The following is an 18,465-nucleotide window of genomic DNA, read 5'->3' on the forward strand; positions in this document are numbered from 1 at the left end:
GAGAGGGTCACTTATGAGGACATAACCCATGTCTCCATTTTTCAAAACGCTTATAAACCATACAGAATGAGTTTTTTTGAGAAAGTAAAAATGCACAAAGTTTCCTTTAAGGGGTAGGGTTAGGTCTAGGGTTGGTGTAGGGCGATAGAATATACAGTTTGTACAGTATAAAACCATTACGCCTATGGAGAGTCCCAACAATTCACAAAAACAAACGTGTGTGTGCGTGCGTGCGTTTGTGTGTTTGTGTGTGTTAATGACAGCTCAACTGTCAGCGGTCACTGCTGCAGGTTTTATTGTGCTCCAGTGACATGAACTCTGATGTGAAGTGATTCTGAGGTCGGCTTTTAAATCTGCACTAGAGTAGGGGGCGTGCCAAGAGCCTCAGCCTCTCCGCTAGAGTGTGTGTTTAGGGGGTGTCTTATGGAGAGCCAAGGAGCGAAAAAAAAAAAAGCCCGTTGGCACCGATCCGTGCGGATTGAGCGCAGAGAGCCGCGGGTCCGTGCGCGAGATGAGCGGATCCGAGCGGATGCGGGTGTTTTAACGGCATGACGGCGGACCGGACGAGCTGCAGCTGAAGGAGGAGAGCCGGCAGAGACGCTCCAGCCCCGGAGAACCGAAGAGAGGAGCGGCGGAGAGCGAGAGGCAGAGCGCCGGGGAATCATGCGGGGTCCCGCGCTCCGGCTGCTGGGACTCGTGTGGCACCTCTCCGCGCTTTTACGCACCGCGCACACGTACAAACTCCACCACAAACAACGTAAGACGCACAGAATACACCACAAACCGGGCGAGACCCGTCAGTCTCATCTGCACCATTACGACTCGCTTACATACACGCGCTTGGAAGTTTGCTCTAGTTTCTATGACATTAAATCAGTTTTGCATCTAAGCAGGTTAGCGTTATGTATAAATTAATCATATATTTGTGTAAATGTATGTGTTTTGCATTCTGCATATCGTCACTGTAAATGAAACTAAAGTTGTGGACTGCATGCAGCGTGTTGTGGCCCAAAAAGTATCTAGAAACTTAAACATCATTGCAAGGCATTGCATCGGATAATACATTTCAAACAAGTGCAATTTATCATAAGAAAGATGCATGAACACACGTCTGAGAGAGAAGTTTGTTTGTCTGAAATGCTAAATCAGCAGATGTGGTGTTCGAGTTATTGTTAGTTAATGTGATTCTCTACACCTGCACCTGTGTGAGGAACCTGAGGCACCAGCTGACTGGATCTGATGGATCGCATTTAGAGGAGGGACTCAAGTGTCCTGCATTTGGCATCTGATTTGATATTAAATGACGCTTCATGCGATTTCAGAAAGCTTCATCAGACAGCTGTCAGCGTATGAGATCATCACCCCGGTGCGCTTGAATGATTTCGGAGAGTCGTTCCCGCACCGGCTCCATTACCGCAGGAGGAGGCGCAGCGCCGACGCGGAGCTCTCGGGTTCGAGGGCTCATTACCGGATCGAGGCGTTCGGTCAGGAGTTTCACCTGAACCTCACGGAGGATTCGGGGTTCATCGCTCCGTCCTACACGGTGCTTCACCTGGGAGAGGAGGAGAAGCGCGGAGACGCCGCGGACCTGCGCCACTGTTTCTTCAGCGGACACGTCAACGCTCGCAGCGAGCACCACGCCGTCTTCAGCCTCTGCACTGGACTAGTGAGTATAAGAGTGTGCTGGTTCAACATCTGGACTGGTAACTAACTGCTGAAGCTGCTTCCATTCCTGGTCATTTTCATTGTTTTTCTCTTAAAAATACTGCATTACCATATTGCATTACTCTATGAAAAAGTAACTAATTGTGCTACTTACTTACAGTTTATGCATTGTGACATCACAGTGGTTAACTAGGATTAGTCAGGGTTTCCACCTTGTAATTAGAATTGAGCAAAGACATCAGTGGTTTTAACTAGCAGGAAACCCATAATTAGGGTAATTCTGACGTGACCGCAGGACTAGCTCTTTCTGTGAAGATTAGACTTTGGGTCAGTTGAGTTGTTCTGTTCCAATGGGTTGGATTAGTGAGTTAAACAGGGTTTAGTATGGAAAAATGTTTAGTGTTTTCTAGCGGTTGGTTTTTGTGTTGTCTCTGGTTTAGTTCAGTTGTTCTTCTCTAGTTTGGATGGAAAAGGTGCCCGAGGCATGTTTAAGCTGCAATGCTAGTTGTTTTAGACAGGAGAAATGACTTGGGTGGAATGGACTAGTTAGTATAAACAGAGGGTTTAGTGGTTAAAGATATGGACTGGTAACTGGTAAAGTATTATGGTTGTTTTTTGTGATGTCACAGTGGTTAACTGGGATTTGTCGGAGTGTTTCCAACTTGCAATGATAAGTTTGTATGGTAATGAACACAAGATTGGTTATTTCTGTGAAGATTTGGTTTAGTTGAGTTATTCTTCTCTAGTTTTGATGGGTTATTTTAGTTGGCAGAAACTACTCGTGCGGGACAGAATGAATGAATGGATGTGATTTAGTAAACATGACACCCAGCTGTCCAACACCATCGAGTCTTGCAAGTATAGTCTGTTTGCTCAGCTTCCTAACCGGTTTAACCCCCCCCCGTGGCTCGGGGCGAAGCGTCCTTGTTGAGGATGTGCTCCTGACCCGCTTGCATGCGGTCATCTGTTAATTAGTTATCTCAGGTGGTAGGAGGTGATAATAAATGTAGCCGCTGAAAGAGTCGCTCGTTTAGTCTCTGATGAGGTCACGAGGTCGTCATCGAAGGGTTGGTCAGGAGCCTCCTGGTCAGAGGTTTAGATGAGAGACAGAAACATCGTTCATAAAGCTGACACAGTGCTTGCCAAAACTGGAGAGTGTCAAAATGAACTTTTATTGAACAGGCCAGAGGAGGCCAACATTAGTTTTAGTCTTTTTATTTGTATTTTTATTACCCAGTTATTTATTTTACTATTCATTATTTATTTTTAATATTAACTATTACTTTTTATTTTATTTTAATGTTTTTTCATTCATTTTTAATGCATTTTATTTTAGCATTGATTTTTATTTAATTTTATAAATTTTCATGCATTTATTTTACCATTATACATTTATGTATGTATTTTACTATTTTATTTATTTTATTTACTATTAATGCTTATTTAAATTATTATACTATTACTTTTATGTATTTTAGTTTACTATACATTTTATTTATTATACTATTTTAATATGCATTTTTATTTATTAACTATTTATTAAGTAAAATGTATTTACGTAATTGTTTATTTTACTCATATTTTTATTTTGATAAATCATATTGATATGATCATTTTTATAGTGATTTCGACCTGTTCCTTTAATTGTTTATGATTTGATTTATACATTTGAATTGAATTTTAATTTTAATATTGATTTTTATTTTATTTTACTAATTAGTAAAATACTAATTTCTTATTATTTAGTTATTTTTTACATGATTTATTTTATTTACTTTTAACTTTATTTTAATTACTATTAACTAAAATTAGATTATTACTGTATAGCTGTGTTCCGGTCTGATCGCTGAACTGAATGTGATGGTTGGTTTCTGCAGGTGGGCACGTTCACGACACACAGCGGTCAGTTCTTCCTGGAGCCGCTGCTGAGCGCTGATGGAGACGAGTACGAGGAAGAGCACAACAAGCCTCACCTGCTCTACAGACGGGACACAGACAGGAAGTCACGCAGAGCCTCAGGTAAACGCTTCAGTGTTCACAGCTAATTCTGTTATTGTGAGGATAAGCGTCTTCATTATGAGCGCGGTTATTGGAAGACTTCATCTGATGAAAGTAAATCAACTTCAGCTGACGTGCATCAATCAGACAACAGCCATCACCTTTATTCAGTATGGGTTTAAACTGAGAATGCTCCCTTTTGTCCTCATTCACTCACCTCGTCTCATTCAAACCTTTCTGCTTCATAATTGTGCTCATATGACTTGTGTGCTCTTTCAAGATCTTCTGAATGTCTTACATGTGGGTCTGTTCTTCATGCAAAGCTTCAGAAGAGCTGAAATATTGTGCATGAGGTTTATGAATTAATGTTATGATCAGGGTTGGAAATTAACAGGGGGTTGGGGCAAAAATCCCATAAAAAAAATTAAATAAAATTCAAGATAAATTATGCAAAAAAAAAAAAAAAAAAGCCAAATATACCCCCTTGTTTATGTTTATAATTTTGTATATATTTTTTACTATTTATTTTATTTACCATTCATTTTTGTTTTTAATTTTACTATACATTTGTATTTTTTAGACATTTATTTTATTGTGCTATTTATTTTACTATTAATATTTTTTTAACTCTTAATTACATACTTTATTTTAATATTAATTTTAAATAATTTTACCATTTATTGTTTATTATTTTTTACGATTATTAATTTAGTATTTTACTATTATTTCTATATTTATTTAGTTATACATATTTTTACATTTATTTTTGTACTCTTTGTTTTATTTATTTTTTTGTTTTTTTTTATTTTATTTTTATTTTTTTTTTTTTTTTATTTTTTTTTTGTTATTTTTTTTTTTAATTCATTTACGTGATTTTCTTTGCAAACATATTCCAAGAATATTATTTATTAAAGCAATTAGTCATTTGAATAGAGGTGCTGTAAGGTGCGACATGAAGTGGAGCATCTTAAAATTGTATTAATTGACACTGTTAATAATTATTATTATGGAACAGCTGATTTATTTCCACCCCTGGTTATGATACGTCTGCGGTGCTTTAATGGTTTTTGGAGCTGGTTTGATTCGAGGGTGAAATCTTCCTTTAGAGCCTTTGTATCTCTATTGTATCTCTATTGTGAAGATGACGCTGGATCTGGGTCATGCGTCAAAGAGCTGAGGAGGAAGAGCTGGATTAAAGGTGTCCTCGCCTTTGGTTCAGTCTGATAACGGTCTGAGTCTGATGTTCAGATCCCGAACGCTTTGAACAACATGAATCTGCTGCAGTTCTGACTGTTAAACTGAGATTGCATAAAGAGCGACAATAAAACGGGACACTCGACTGATGCTCAGATGCTGATGTGTGCTTGTGTGTTTTGAGTGGTGCACTGTTACATTGTGTGGTTGCTATGGTGTTCTGGGTCGTTGCTAGGTGGTTTCTTTCCTGCTCAAGCCTCTAGATGTGATTGAGTTGAGCAGGACCAGACTTTAATGCTTTGTTTCTGAGCATCAGTGCTAGTGCTGACTGAAGAAACACCTGTAATGTAGACGATGAGCTCTATAAAGCACCAGTGATCAGAGATGCAGAGATCTAAGCGTGTGTTGTCAGAAAGTATTTCCAGCTTTGCATGTCACGACCGGACTAATGATTCACTCCGTCTGAAACAGACACTGATAGCTGCTGTCTCTTTCACTGCTCAGGATCTCTTAATGGAGAGCTCTGTGTGTTTAGGTCTAGAGGCAGCTTTGTCTCGGATGATTCTCTTAAAACACCGCAGGAGAGATCAACACAGACTCAGAGTCATTGTCATGCAGTAAGAGTATAGAGCGGTGGTGTTGTTGTGAACTATTGGAATTGTTGTTTATTGCAATAAAGCTGAAATGAAATGTTTCATGTTAGATGAAAAACTTTATATGTAAAAAAAAAAAAAAAACCTGGAATAAAAAAAGTACTTAAATTAGTGAGAAAATACATTATACCAAATAGAAACCTATTTTATCATTTTATTTTTCCATTTTGGTTTAACTTTGAAGTGTTAAATTAATTAATAATTTAATTAATTTTTTTTCTTTTTATTGTAATAGAAATTGATCAAAACTCTATATACATTTTTAAACTAATAAAATTACAAATGAAATATATTAATATAAAAACTCAATCAAAACATTAGTTGTCACCGTTAACCGAAACCGTAAATTGATCTTAATTTTATATTGATTCCTTTAACTAATATTTTTTTTTGCTAAAATAACTAAAACGTAAATAGAAATTATATACACAAACAAAACTAATAAAAAATGACAAACACACAACAAAATTACTAAAAATTTAAGTAAACTTAGGAAGCTGAATATATATTTAAATAAAAACTAATTAAAAACATTAGAATGTGTGCACTTGTGCTGTTTCTCCTTTTAATCTCAATGTTCTTACGGAGAAACTGATCTGAGATATTAAAGAGTGGATTTCAGGTGTGATTTGTTTTATGAAATATCAAATCATATCGTGATGACCTTGATCTGCTGTTAATCTCTGCTGAAGTGAACTCGTGTTTGTAGTTTGTGTCCTGACGGCATCATGAGTCACTGAAGTGAGTATGTATGTGTGCGCGTGTGCGTGTGCGTGCGTGCGTGCGTGTGTGTGTGCGCGCGTGTGTGTGTGTGTGTGCGCGCGTGTGTGTGTGTGTGCGCGTGTGTGTGCGCGTGCGTGTGTGTGATCACCTGTGCACTCGTGCACCTGTCTCCCTGAACAATCTCCCGCTGCTGATGTCAGAGATCTGAGCAGAGCGTTCGAGGCACACACCCTCATCTCGGCGTCTGGGCTTGATCCGGGCAGAGCTCGAGCTCCGTTTCAGAGCTGCTCTGTTTGTTTTGTTCGAGAAGTGCCAGAACTGCAGACAAATGCTGCAAAGGCCAGCAGATTAACCAGGATCTCGGGGCTTTAATGGGGAAAACGCTTCATGTAGTGTGCTAATTGTTTTAGTGCTTGACACGCAGCTGATCTGAGAGCGCACAGGCTTTACTCAACACTTCCCTTTCAGAGACTTTGTGAAAACAGAAAGAGGGACAGCTTGTTATGAAAGACTGAGCAGCAGAGTTTGTCATTTTAAAGCTTCAGATGTGTCTTGACCAGCCAGAATTCAGAGTTTGATTTGTAATATTAGTAGTATTGAAATTAGATGAACGGTTTTGAATCTTTTGTTTTGAATGGAAATGTTTCAGAACATGAATCTGTAGAATCAGCATGGTTTGATGTAAAAACAGTATAATGTGTATAATATATATATATATGTAGTTTTAGAATGGTTTGGTATATTGTGAAAAGGTTCATTATTTTCCATAATGTAATGATAAAAATTAAACTTTCATATATTTTAGATTCATTGGCACACCAACTGAAATATTTCAGGTCTTTTATGGTTTTAATACTGATGATTTTGGCATACAGCTCATGAAAACCCAAAATTAGCATATTTCATCCGACCCAATAAAAGAAAAGTGTTTTTTAATACACAAAAAAAGTCAACCTTCAATAATAATGTTCAGTTATGCACTCAATACTTGGTTGGGAATCCTTTTGCAGAAATGACTGCTTCAATGCGGCGTGGCATGGAGGCAATCAGCCTGTGGCACTGCTGAGGTGTTATGGAGGCCCAGGATGCTTCGATAGCGGCCTTAAGCTCATCCAGAGTGTTGGGTCTTGCGTCTCTCAACTTTCTCTTCACAATATCCCACAGATTCTCTATGGGGTTCAGGTCAGGAGAGTTGGCAGGCCAATTGAGCACAGTAATACCATGGTCAGTAAAACATTTATCAGTGGTTTTGGCACTGTGAGCAGGTGCCAGGTCGTGCTGAAAAACAAAATCTTCATCTCCATAAAGCTTTTCAGCAGATGGAAGCATGAAGTGCTCCAAAATCTCCTGATAGCTAGCTGCATTGACCCTGCCCTTGATAAAACACAGTGGACCAACACCAGCAGCTGACATGGCACCCCAGACCATCACTGACTGTGGGTACTTGACACTGGACTTCAGGCATTTTGGCATTTCCTTCTCCCCAGTCTTCCTCCAGACTCTGGCACCTTGATTTCCGAATGACATGCAAAATTTGCTTTCATCCGAAAAAAGTACTTTGGACCACTGAGCAACAGTCCAGTGCTGCTTCTCTGTAGCCCAGGTCAGGCGCTTCTGCCGCTGTTTCTGGTTCAAAAGCACACGCCTGTGCACGGTGGGTCTGGAGGTTTCTACTCCAGACTCAGTCCACTGCTTTCCCAGGTCCCCCAAGGTCTGGAATCGGTCCTTCTCCACAATCTTCCTCAGGGTCGGTCACCTCTTCTCGTTTGTGCAGCGTTTTTTGCCACACTTTTTCCTTCCCACAGACTTCCCACTGAGGTGCCTTGATACAGCACTCTGGGAACAGCCTATTCGTTCAGAAATTTCTTTCTGTGTCTTACCCTCTCGCTTGAGGGTGTCAATGATCTTCTGGACAGCAGTCAGGTCGGCAGTCTTACCCATGATTGCGGTTTTGAGTAATGAACCAGGCTGGGAGTTTTTAAAAGCCTCAGGAATCTTTTGCAGGTGTTTAGAGTTAATTAGTTGATTCAGATGATTAGGTTAATAGGCTCGTTTAGAGAACCTTTTCATGATATGCAAATTTTTTGAGATAGGAATTTGGGGTTTTCATGAGCTGTATGCCAAAATCATCAGTATTAAAACAAAACAATAAAAGACCTGAAATATTTCAGTTGGTGTGCAATGAATCTAAAATATATGAAAGTTTAATTTTTATCATTACATTATGGAAAATAATGAACTTTTTCACAATATGCTAATTTTTTGAGAAGGACCTGTATGTGTGTTTGTATATATATATATATATATGAATGAATTTGTGTGTGTTTAAAAAAAGTCAAGTCCCAAAGTGTTTATGAATTCGCATACCTCTTGAATCTCACTGTGTTCTGGGTCGTTAGTGAGCGAGAGTGTTTCTCTTCGTTACATGAGTGTGTGTGATGTCTTTGTGTCTGTTCTGCTGGACTGAGATGATGAGGGTGTTCTTGTGTCAAACAGATGACGGACGAGAACAAACACAGCATGTTGATCTCTGCAGTGATTGTTGGCACGTCATACGGGTCAGGGTCTGTTGCGCCTCAGATCTCCTGATCGTCTCCGGAAGCGCAGCGGCGTCTCAGTCTGCTGTTGGTCATCCCTTTGAGTGAGAATAAGTGTTCTGTAGAGAATACTGCGTGAATGTGTCGTGCTTCCTGATGCTCTTTTAAGTGACGTGACATACAGTCAAGTATGGAGACCTGAGACTCGAACCCACAACCTTAGGGTTAGGAGTCAAACTCTCTAACTTCCCCACTTCTTCTTCATCTCTCTGTCATCGCTGAAGCTCCAAACCTCTGTGTCATGTTTGAGCTGTTTCAGGGGATTCTTCAGAGGTCTGGATATGTGGAGGTTTGCGGAGCGTGTTTCTCGGCGATGCTGGTGTTATCATCAGTGACGGATGGAGATGCGGGTCCATTCATCTCATCCATCTCTTTTCTGTTCAGCTGTTCACTAGAGCGTCACTGGTGTTATTGCTCATGTTCAGAGTTTATCAGGGTTATTATCGTCAACTAAAACTAAAACCATTAAACAACAGAAACACGTATTGAAATAAAATATAAATAAAATACATTTCTCTTTTTTGTTTTTAGTTAAAATTTAAGTACTAAAATAACTAAAACTAAATAAACTCCATCCATCCATCACTCCATCCATCCTTGAAGTACTTACATCCATCACTCCATCCATCATATAAATAAAATACATTTCCCATCACTCCATCCATCCATCCATCCTTCCATCCATCACTGAATCCATCCTTCCATCCATCCATCACTTCATCAATCCATCCATCACTCCATCCATCCATCACTCCATCCATCACTCCATCCATCCATCACTCCATCCATCCATCACTCCATCCATCCTTCCATCCATCCATCACTTCATCAATCCATCCATCACTCCATCCATCCATCCATCCATCCATCCATCACTCCATCCATCACTCCATCCATCACTGAATCCATCCTTCCATCCATCCATCCATCACTCCATCCATCCATCACTCCATCCATCCTTCCAAAAAAAGGAAATAATAATTAAATAAATGTTTTTGTTGTTGTTGTTGTTGTTGTTGTTGTTTTTTTGTGTTTTTTGACGAAGATCCGTTTCTCTCCCACAGAACATCCCGAGCAGGATCATGTCAGTCTCCATAGCAACAGAACTCTGGAAGAGGAAGTGACGTGGATGCAGGAAATGATGCGCAGACGTGCGGCTCATTCCCAAGACGATCCCGCCGGCTCTCGCTCCCGCAGGAAGCGCTTCCTGTCGTACCCACGCTTCGTGGAGCTCATGGTGACAGCCGACGTGAAGATGGTGCGGCATCACGGACACAACCTGGAGCACTACATCCTCACGATCATGTCAGTCGTAAGTAGATGCTCCGCCCTGCTCTTCTGCCTCATGTCCTGTGTTATAGTTCGAGAGCCGCTCTGTGGTTTGTTCAGTCCAGTCCATCTCTCATGTGTGTGATAGTCCTTTACTCTGTAACAGGCTTTTACCCACAAGGCTGTGCTTTGAAATGAAGCATCTTGGGGTCTCCTGACCGCCCACGCTGCTCCGCTCGATATAATTTGAGCTCATGAGCCAGTTTTGGCTTTTAATCCAGAGTTAAATGAGATAAAGAGCTGTTCAAAACAACAGATGGACAACATTTGCTCTTAAAGATGCCGTTGCCTTCAGAAATATCATCATCATCATGCTTTAAACTTTACCATGGTATTTACATGGTGCTTTTTTCGTTATTAAGAGCACATTCACACTTGAGCTTCAGGTCGAATTCAGTTCAAGTGTTAATCATGAGAATATTTTCTTTGTATGTTTGTTTGGATCGTTTGGATTTATGAGCCAGTTGTTCAATAGTCCCTGTGTATCATTTTACTTTTTAATATTTTAATATTAGTATTAATATTTAATATAATATTTATTATTATTATTATTATTATTATTATTATTAATATATATTATTAATTAATATTATATATATTATATATATATATATATATATATATATATATATATATATATATATATATATATATATATATATATATATATATATATATATATATAATTTTTTTTTTTTTTTTTTTCTATATATATATTTATTTTTTTTTTCCAATATTTTCTTGTGTATTTTCATGTGTTGTATTTTGATCTTGTTATGCTATGACTTGTTGTTAGGAGTTAGTAGTGTAGTTAACTAGTTAAGTACTGTACAATAACAAACTCCAGTTTCATTGTATTATTTTAGTTTTATTAATATACAATTTTAGTTTTTATTGATATTTTAAATTAGCTTTTTTTTTTTTTTTTTTACATTCCATTCAATTTAATTTGTAAGTTTTAGTATATTTTTATGTTATAATCTTATTGTTTTATTATTATTTTTTTAATGTCTATCTAGTTTTTTTTTATTATAATTTTTTCATTACTCTCAGTTTTAGTTTATTTTAGTAAATCAAGGTAATGACAACTAAATGAAAATATGAAATGTTTCCATGGCAATTATCTGAAATAAAATATATATTTTTAAATTTAAAAATGTATTTTATTTTAATAAAAGTAATAAACTTTTTTTTTTAATGCTGAAAATACAATAGTTTTTAATACTTTTTTTTTTTTCATTTTCAATTTTATTTTAGTTGAAGTTTTTTGTAATATTTAATTTACTTTTTAAATGTCTTTTTAGTTTATTCCTTTTTTTTTAAATTTCAGTTTTGGTAATTTCAGTACTTCAAGTTAAGTACTTATCTAAGCAACTATCTGAATGGACATATATGCACTCATATCTCTTATTTGTGACTGAATGTCCTGTGCTTTCAGGTCGCTGCGATCTACAGAGACCCCAGTGTAGGGAACCTCATCAACATCATGATCGTCAAGCTCATCGTCTTACATAACGAGCAGGTGCATCAGAACAGATCTCCACTCATTGCTTGAGACATTAAACTGCCAAATAATAAAAAAAAGCAAAATAATATATATATATATTTCTTGCAGAGTTAAATAGATCTTGTTCAGATTTAGCTCAAACGTCAGAGACTCTTGTGCTTTCAGCAGATGATGAATAAGAGACGTTGTGCTCGTGTTTTCCTCAGGAAGGGCCGAGTGTGAACTTCGACGCCGCTGCGACGCTGCATAACTTCTGCACCTGGCAGCAGAGCCACAACGCTCTGGACGACAGTCACCCGGGTCATCATGACACCGCGCTTCTCATAACCAGGTGACCTGACCTTGACCTTTGACCTCGTGACCTCGAGAGCTTTGGCTTTGAGCTTGATTTTAGCATAAGCGCTATTATGGGATGTGTGTTTGTTTCTCAGGGAGGACATCTGCCGAGCAAAAGACAAGTGTGACACGTTAGGTAACCATTTCTACACACTCTCTCTTCATCTGTGTTTATTATATTCACTGAAACAGGCTGCATTCATTTTCTGCTGAATTATAGATTAGTGTGACTGTGTTCAGTAGGTCATGTGACAGCAGTGGCTCTTGGTGTTTCATATTCATGTTTTTAAAAACATTTTTAACACTTTTTAAACAGACTGCCAAATTATTATTTAAAATTGTAATATTATTATTATTATTATTTATTTTTTTTAACAAAAAATTGAAATATCTGTTTTTTTGACTTTATTATTTCTATTTTTTATATATATATTATATATATATATATATATATATATATATATATATATATATATATATATATATATATATGTGTTTTTTTTTTATTAGATTGGCAAAATGTATTATTTTTTTAGTTACAAAAAAGTTAAATAGCTTCTTATTTGACATTTTTCTTTATCAATTAATCCCTCATTTTAATCATTATTTCATTATTTTAACTCTTTATTTGATCAGACTGCCAAAGTTTTTATTTATCTGTTTATTTATTATCCTTATTTTTACAAAAAAAAAAAAAAAAAAAAAAAAACAGTTTGTAAATGTGAAATATCTATTTAATTGACTTTTTATTTCTAAATGAATCATAGTAATTTTAATATTTTTTTTCTCCTTATTTTCTCATCATTTGATCAAATTGGCAGAGGTTTGTTTTAAAAAAATACAAAATCAATATTTCTTTTTCTTGTGGAATAAAACATCAGCGCAGTCTTGTAGGTCATGTGATTTTAAGTCCTTGCTAAAAACCTGTTTGTTTTCCTCAGAGTCTTGACTATTGTGATATGTTATATTTTTAAATGGGTGGTTTTAAAGTTTTGTCTGGTCTGTTTTCTGTGTATGTGTAATATTCTTGCTCTTCTGTAAAGCACTTTGGTCAGCCTGGTGGCTGTTATAAATGCGCTAAACAAATAAAATTGAAATGTGACAATATTAGTTATTGCTGCATACAAGTTAAATTAAGTAAATCTGATAAAATTTTAATTAATTTATAAATATTTAAAACATTTTCATTTTCATTTTTAAAAATATTTTTATACAAGTTTTTACACAAAATTAGTCTTAAAATACAAAATAAGTTTTTTTGAGGGTTTACTGATATATATATATATATATATATTCAGTTATTATCTAAATATATTGTGTTATATTTGGCACATTATTTTGTCTTGCCATTAAACTGCCAAAAAATGTACAGTACAGGTCAAAAGTTTGGAAACATTACTATTTTTAATGTTTTTGAAAGAAGATTTTCTTCTGCTCATCAAGCCTGCATTTATTTGATCAAAAATACAGAAAAAAAATTTAATATTGTGATATATTATTACAATTTAAAATAATTGTTCTTAAATTTATTATACTTTAAATTATCATTTATTTCTGTGATGCAAAGCTGAATTTTTAGGATCATTATCACATGATCCTTTAGAAATCATTCTAATATGATGATTCATTATCAAAGTTGCAAACAGTTTCTGCTGCTTAATCTTTTTTCAGAACATGTGATACTTTTTTAGGATACTTTGATGAATAAAAAGTAAAAAAAAAAAAAAGAAGCTATGTTTTTAAAATATAAATATTTTGTAATAACAATATACACTACTGGTCAGTAATTTGGGGGTCAGTATTTTTTTTTCTTTCTTTTCTTTTTTTTTAATAAAATCAATACTTTTATTCAGCAAGGATGTGTTAAATTGATAAAAAGTGATAGTAAACAAAACATATTATTAGAATATGTATTATTAGAATTGTTTTTTTTTTATTTTGAATAAATGCAGTTCTTTTTAACCTTTTATTCATCAAATATATTAGACAGCAGAACTGTTTCCAACACTCATAATAAATCAGAATATTAGAATGATTTCTAAATGATCATGTGATAGACTGGATGTTACATGTGACACTGAAGGCTGGAGTAATGATGCTGAAAATTCAGCTTTGCATCACAGGAATAAATTATTTTTTTTAAAGTATATTCAAATAGAAAACTATTATTTTAAGTTGTAATAATATTTCACAATATTACTGTTTTTTCTGTATTTTTAATCAAATAAATGCAGGCTTGATGAGCAGAAGAGACTTCTTTCAAAAACATTAAAAATAGTAATGTTTCCAAACTTTTGGTCTGTACTGTATATAGATTTTTTCTTACAGAATTAAACACACTGTAGTCATGCAGATGATGTGACAGCAGCAGATCCTGCAGACTGTTGTGTCTGTGTTTGTAAACATGATGAAAGAGTGATGCTTGATTCGACTGTACTGAGCAGCTGCGGCTCCTGAGCGGGTGTTTGCATCGGGTGAAGTCATGCCCTGTCTCTCTGTGTGTGTATGTGAGGTCTGGCGGAGCTGGGGACGATGTGTGACCCGTCCCGGAGCTGCTCCATCAGCGAGGAGAACGGCCTGAGCACATCCTTCACCATCGCTCACGAGCTCGGACACGTGTAAGTCCCCCAAAGACTCGCCGCTTCATGACACAGAGCCGAATCACAGATATTCAGCCGCCTCTCATTCATGCACCGCAGCGGGACGACGAGGTCACAGCCAAAGCACAGCACAATACACCAACATTTATAGTCTGTCCTCCAAACATACTGCAAACACAGAGTGGGGTTTTTGATATTGTTTGTGTTGTTTTTAATTACAAATTTTAATTATGTTTTTCATAGTTTTTGATTATTTCACTAAGCAAAATCACATTAAAAGTTATCAGAAAGATAAACATGTTTTCTCTTTGAATTAAGTTTATTTTTCTGACCCCAGTCGAAGATTTAATTTGAGTTTGATTTGATAATCAAAATACATTTACTTTATAGGCAAAATTACAACAACAACAAAAACACTTTGAATTATGTTAAGGTTATTTTCTGAACCCATTGGAAGATATGTTTTCTTGTTTTTTAAGTGTAAGATTGCTCAATTTTGATTCTTTTTTTTTCTTTCAGGAAAAAAAGGCTTAATTTATAAGTAATTTTGTTTCTTAAGTAAATTCATCTCAATTTAAGATCTATAAATATCTGTACTGGTAAACAAGACACAAATACTAAGAAAGAAAATCATTTTTGGCAGTATTTTTGTCTTGTTTTCCAACACAAATATCTAAGCATCCATAAATCAAGATGCATTTACTGGAGAAGCAAAATGAATCATTTCTAGCTTCAAATCGCTTCATTTTGATAATTGTTTTTAGAAAACAAGACTTAATATCATCAGTCATTTTGCAACTTAAGCGAAGGGATCTTGATTTATGAAGGTTTAGATATATTTGCACTGGAAAACACGACACATGCTGAAGAAGAGCATGATTTCAATCAGAGGTGATTCGGACCCATTTAGAATGATTCACGAGTCTTTAACGCTGATTAATTTAATCTTTTATTTGTTTCATAGCTGAAAGTCCTTTTATTTTGATGTCTTGAAACTCCACACACTCCAGTTTGACTCCGTAGAGCAGGATATGATTTTCTAAGGAATAGTTTGCCTAAAAATGAATCTTTTGAGAGTGTTTCACAGCTGTTTCTGTTCTGGACATCAGCCGGTGTCTCAGGAGTTTGGAGTTTGCTGGACTGTGATGAAAAGACACATTACGGCACTGACACACAATTATGGAAATCTGTTTCCACCACGTAACATAATATCAACTTCTGAGTTTCCATCCAGCAATTTTGTTTTACTGGAATTCAGAATTTAGATCACTATTTTGACTTTTTCTCAGAATTCTGAGTTTATAACTCAAGTTTCTGTCTTTTTGTTTCCGCCAAGTAATAATACAATAACAAAGGATTATTAAAGGGACAGTTCACCCAAAAATGATAATCACCCCATGATTAACTCAAACTCAAGCCGTCCTAGGTGTGTATGTCTTTCTTCTTTCAGACGAATGCAGTCAGAGTTATATTAAAAAGTCCTGGCTCTTCTGAACTTTATAATGGAAGTGAATGGGTGTTATTTGTCAGTAGTCCATAAGAGGTCCAATAAAGTGCATCCATCCATCATAAAAAGTGCCTCACACGGCTCCGGGGGGTGAATAAAGACCTCCTGTAGCGCTGTAGCGAATCAATGCATTTTTGTAAGAAAAATATCCATATTCAAAACGTTTAAATTTAATTAAATTTATTTATTGAGATGTAATTTTTATTTATTGCTCTGATTGTATTCGTCTGAAAGAAGAAAGTCATCTACAGCTATGATGGCTTGAGGGTGAGTAAATCATGGGGTGAGTTTCATTTTTGGGTGGACTATCTCTTTAAACTTTTAATCAGAATTTCAGGTTTATATCTGTGTATATGTACACACACACACACACAGCGTCTGATGATCTCTGCTGTGTTTCAGGTTCAACGTGCCTCATGACGACAGTCCAAAGTGCCGCGAGGCGGGAATCAAGCACCAGTACCACGTCATGGCCCCGACGCTCAACTACGACACCAGCCCCTGGTCCTGGTCCAGATGCAGCCGCAAATACATCACAGACTTCCTGGAGTAAGTGCTTGTCACATCTCCGTGAGTTCAGGCCACTCTGGATCCGTGTACATGAACGAGATTCCAGTTAGAGTCCCGTCTCTCATTTTTACTGAAAGTCTCTGTGAAAACGTTTGACTGCAGGAATTCCCAGAAAATTCAGCTTAAGTTGGAATCTGGTTTACATGGTTTATAGTTAGTCGGATATGGTTTAGGCAGCGTTGTTTTATTATTATTTATATATGTTTGTAGTATTTGTTAAATATTTAGAATTATATTAATATTTAAAAAAAAATATTAATTTTATATTTTCATTTTAATTTAAGTTTTAGTCATTCATTTGTGCATTTGTTTATTAAATATACAACATTTATATTTTTTAAGCTTTAGGGTAAAGGGTTAAGTTAAGCTTTTTATCAAATATGTGTTTTATTTTATTTTAGATATATTTCAATTATCAAAAAATATTTGTAAAGGTTTTAGTTTGTTAACAATAATGACACTGATTTTAGGTAAGGGTTTCATGAAACTAATAATTAATTAGATTATAAAAATGTTAAATTAATATAATAATAAATAATTAATAAATATAATTAAAAAAAAAATATTTTACTATATATGTATAATGTATACAAAATATTTATTTAAAATTATTAAAATATTAAAATCACAGAGGGCTCTTCAAGTTAATATTTTACGTTTAAGGGATTCGACTGACGAAAAAAGCATAGGAATTTATTCATATGAATGAAATGATCAACTCAGATTTTTATTCACAGTGTTTTCTGTTTAAAGTCTGTTTTACACACTTCTCATTTGGCTGTAGGGAGCTCTAGAAAACACAGTTAGTTTAGGTGACTGAACAGTTGGACTAGCTGCGAGTGAGGCTGAATCTTAGAAAGGTTAAACCTGGTAGATATCTTGGTTAAGAACTGGTTAATCTGGTTAATGCATGTCTCAAAACACAACTGTTTTCAAGCTGCTAAGACATGGTTTTCCCAGCAGGCCATTGGTGGTTTGTAATATCAGACGTCAGCGTTGTGGATTTAAGGTTAAGACGCCCTTTGAGCAAATCCTCAGCAGGTCACACTCCTTAGAGCTCAAAATTGCACTTCCCCTTTAGAGACGAGCGCTTCCTGTGCCGCTCTCGTCTGAGTCTGTCTGCTTTCTCTCGGGGAGCCGGACAAATAGTCATTTAGTCTTAGGGGCGTTCTTGGCCCCTCGGCTACCATAACCAGGGGCGACGGCTCATTGAGGGAGACGCAGCTGAAGGGCTTCCCTTCAAAACAGGAAGTGTCAATCATAATGAGGTTTTCTCTGGACGTGACCCGTCAGAGGCCTGTGGATCAGGGTTAGGATCGTGGATCGATGGGTTACGCGGGCTAGAAGAGTGCAAAGAAAAGACTAATCAAACATATATATATATATATATATATATATATATATATACAGTACAGACCAAAAGTTTGGAAACATTACTATTTTTTAATGTTTTTGAAAGAAGTTTCTTCTGCTCATCAAGCCTGCATTTATTTGATCAAAAATACAGAAAAAAACAGTAATATTGTGATATATTATTACGATTTAAAATAATTGTTTTTAAATGTATTATACTTTAAATTATCATTTATTTCTGTGCTGCAAAGCTGAATTTTTAGGATCATTATCACATGATCCTTTAGAAATCATTCTAATATGATGATTCATTATCAAAGTTGGAAAACAGTTCTGCTGCTGCTTATATATTTTTTCAGAAGATGTGATACTTTTTTAGGATACTTTGATGAATAAAAAAAAAAAAAAAAAAAAAAGAAGCTATGTTTTTAAA

General features: G+C 35.8%; 1 protein-coding gene across 1 annotated transcript in view; it reads left to right on the forward strand.

Moving 5' to 3' along the window:
- Positions 1-391: 391 nt before the first annotated feature.
- Positions 392-18,465, forward strand: part of LOC109060209 (A disintegrin and metalloproteinase with thrombospondin motifs 20) — a 49,771-nt gene continuing 31,697 nt past the window's right edge. Inside the window, exons 1-9 of the mRNA XM_042714982.1 lie at positions 392-757; positions 1,323-1,666; positions 3,543-3,684; positions 9,895-10,142; positions 11,598-11,681; positions 11,873-11,997; positions 12,098-12,138; positions 14,515-14,620; positions 16,512-16,658. Coding sequence (XP_042570916.1) covers positions 664-757; positions 1,323-1,666; positions 3,543-3,684; positions 9,895-10,142; positions 11,598-11,681; positions 11,873-11,997; positions 12,098-12,138; positions 14,515-14,620; positions 16,512-16,658 — 1,331 coding nt within the window. The 5' untranslated portion in view covers positions 392-663. The remainder of the gene's footprint in view (positions 758-1,322; positions 1,667-3,542; positions 3,685-9,894; positions 10,143-11,597; positions 11,682-11,872; positions 11,998-12,097; positions 12,139-14,514; positions 14,621-16,511; positions 16,659-18,465) is intronic.

Source organism: Cyprinus carpio, chromosome A25, assembly GCF_018340385.1.
Source record: "Cyprinus carpio isolate SPL01 chromosome A25, ASM1834038v1, whole genome shotgun sequence".
Lineage (NCBI taxonomy): Eukaryota > Metazoa > Chordata > Actinopteri > Cypriniformes > Cyprinidae > Cyprinus > Cyprinus carpio.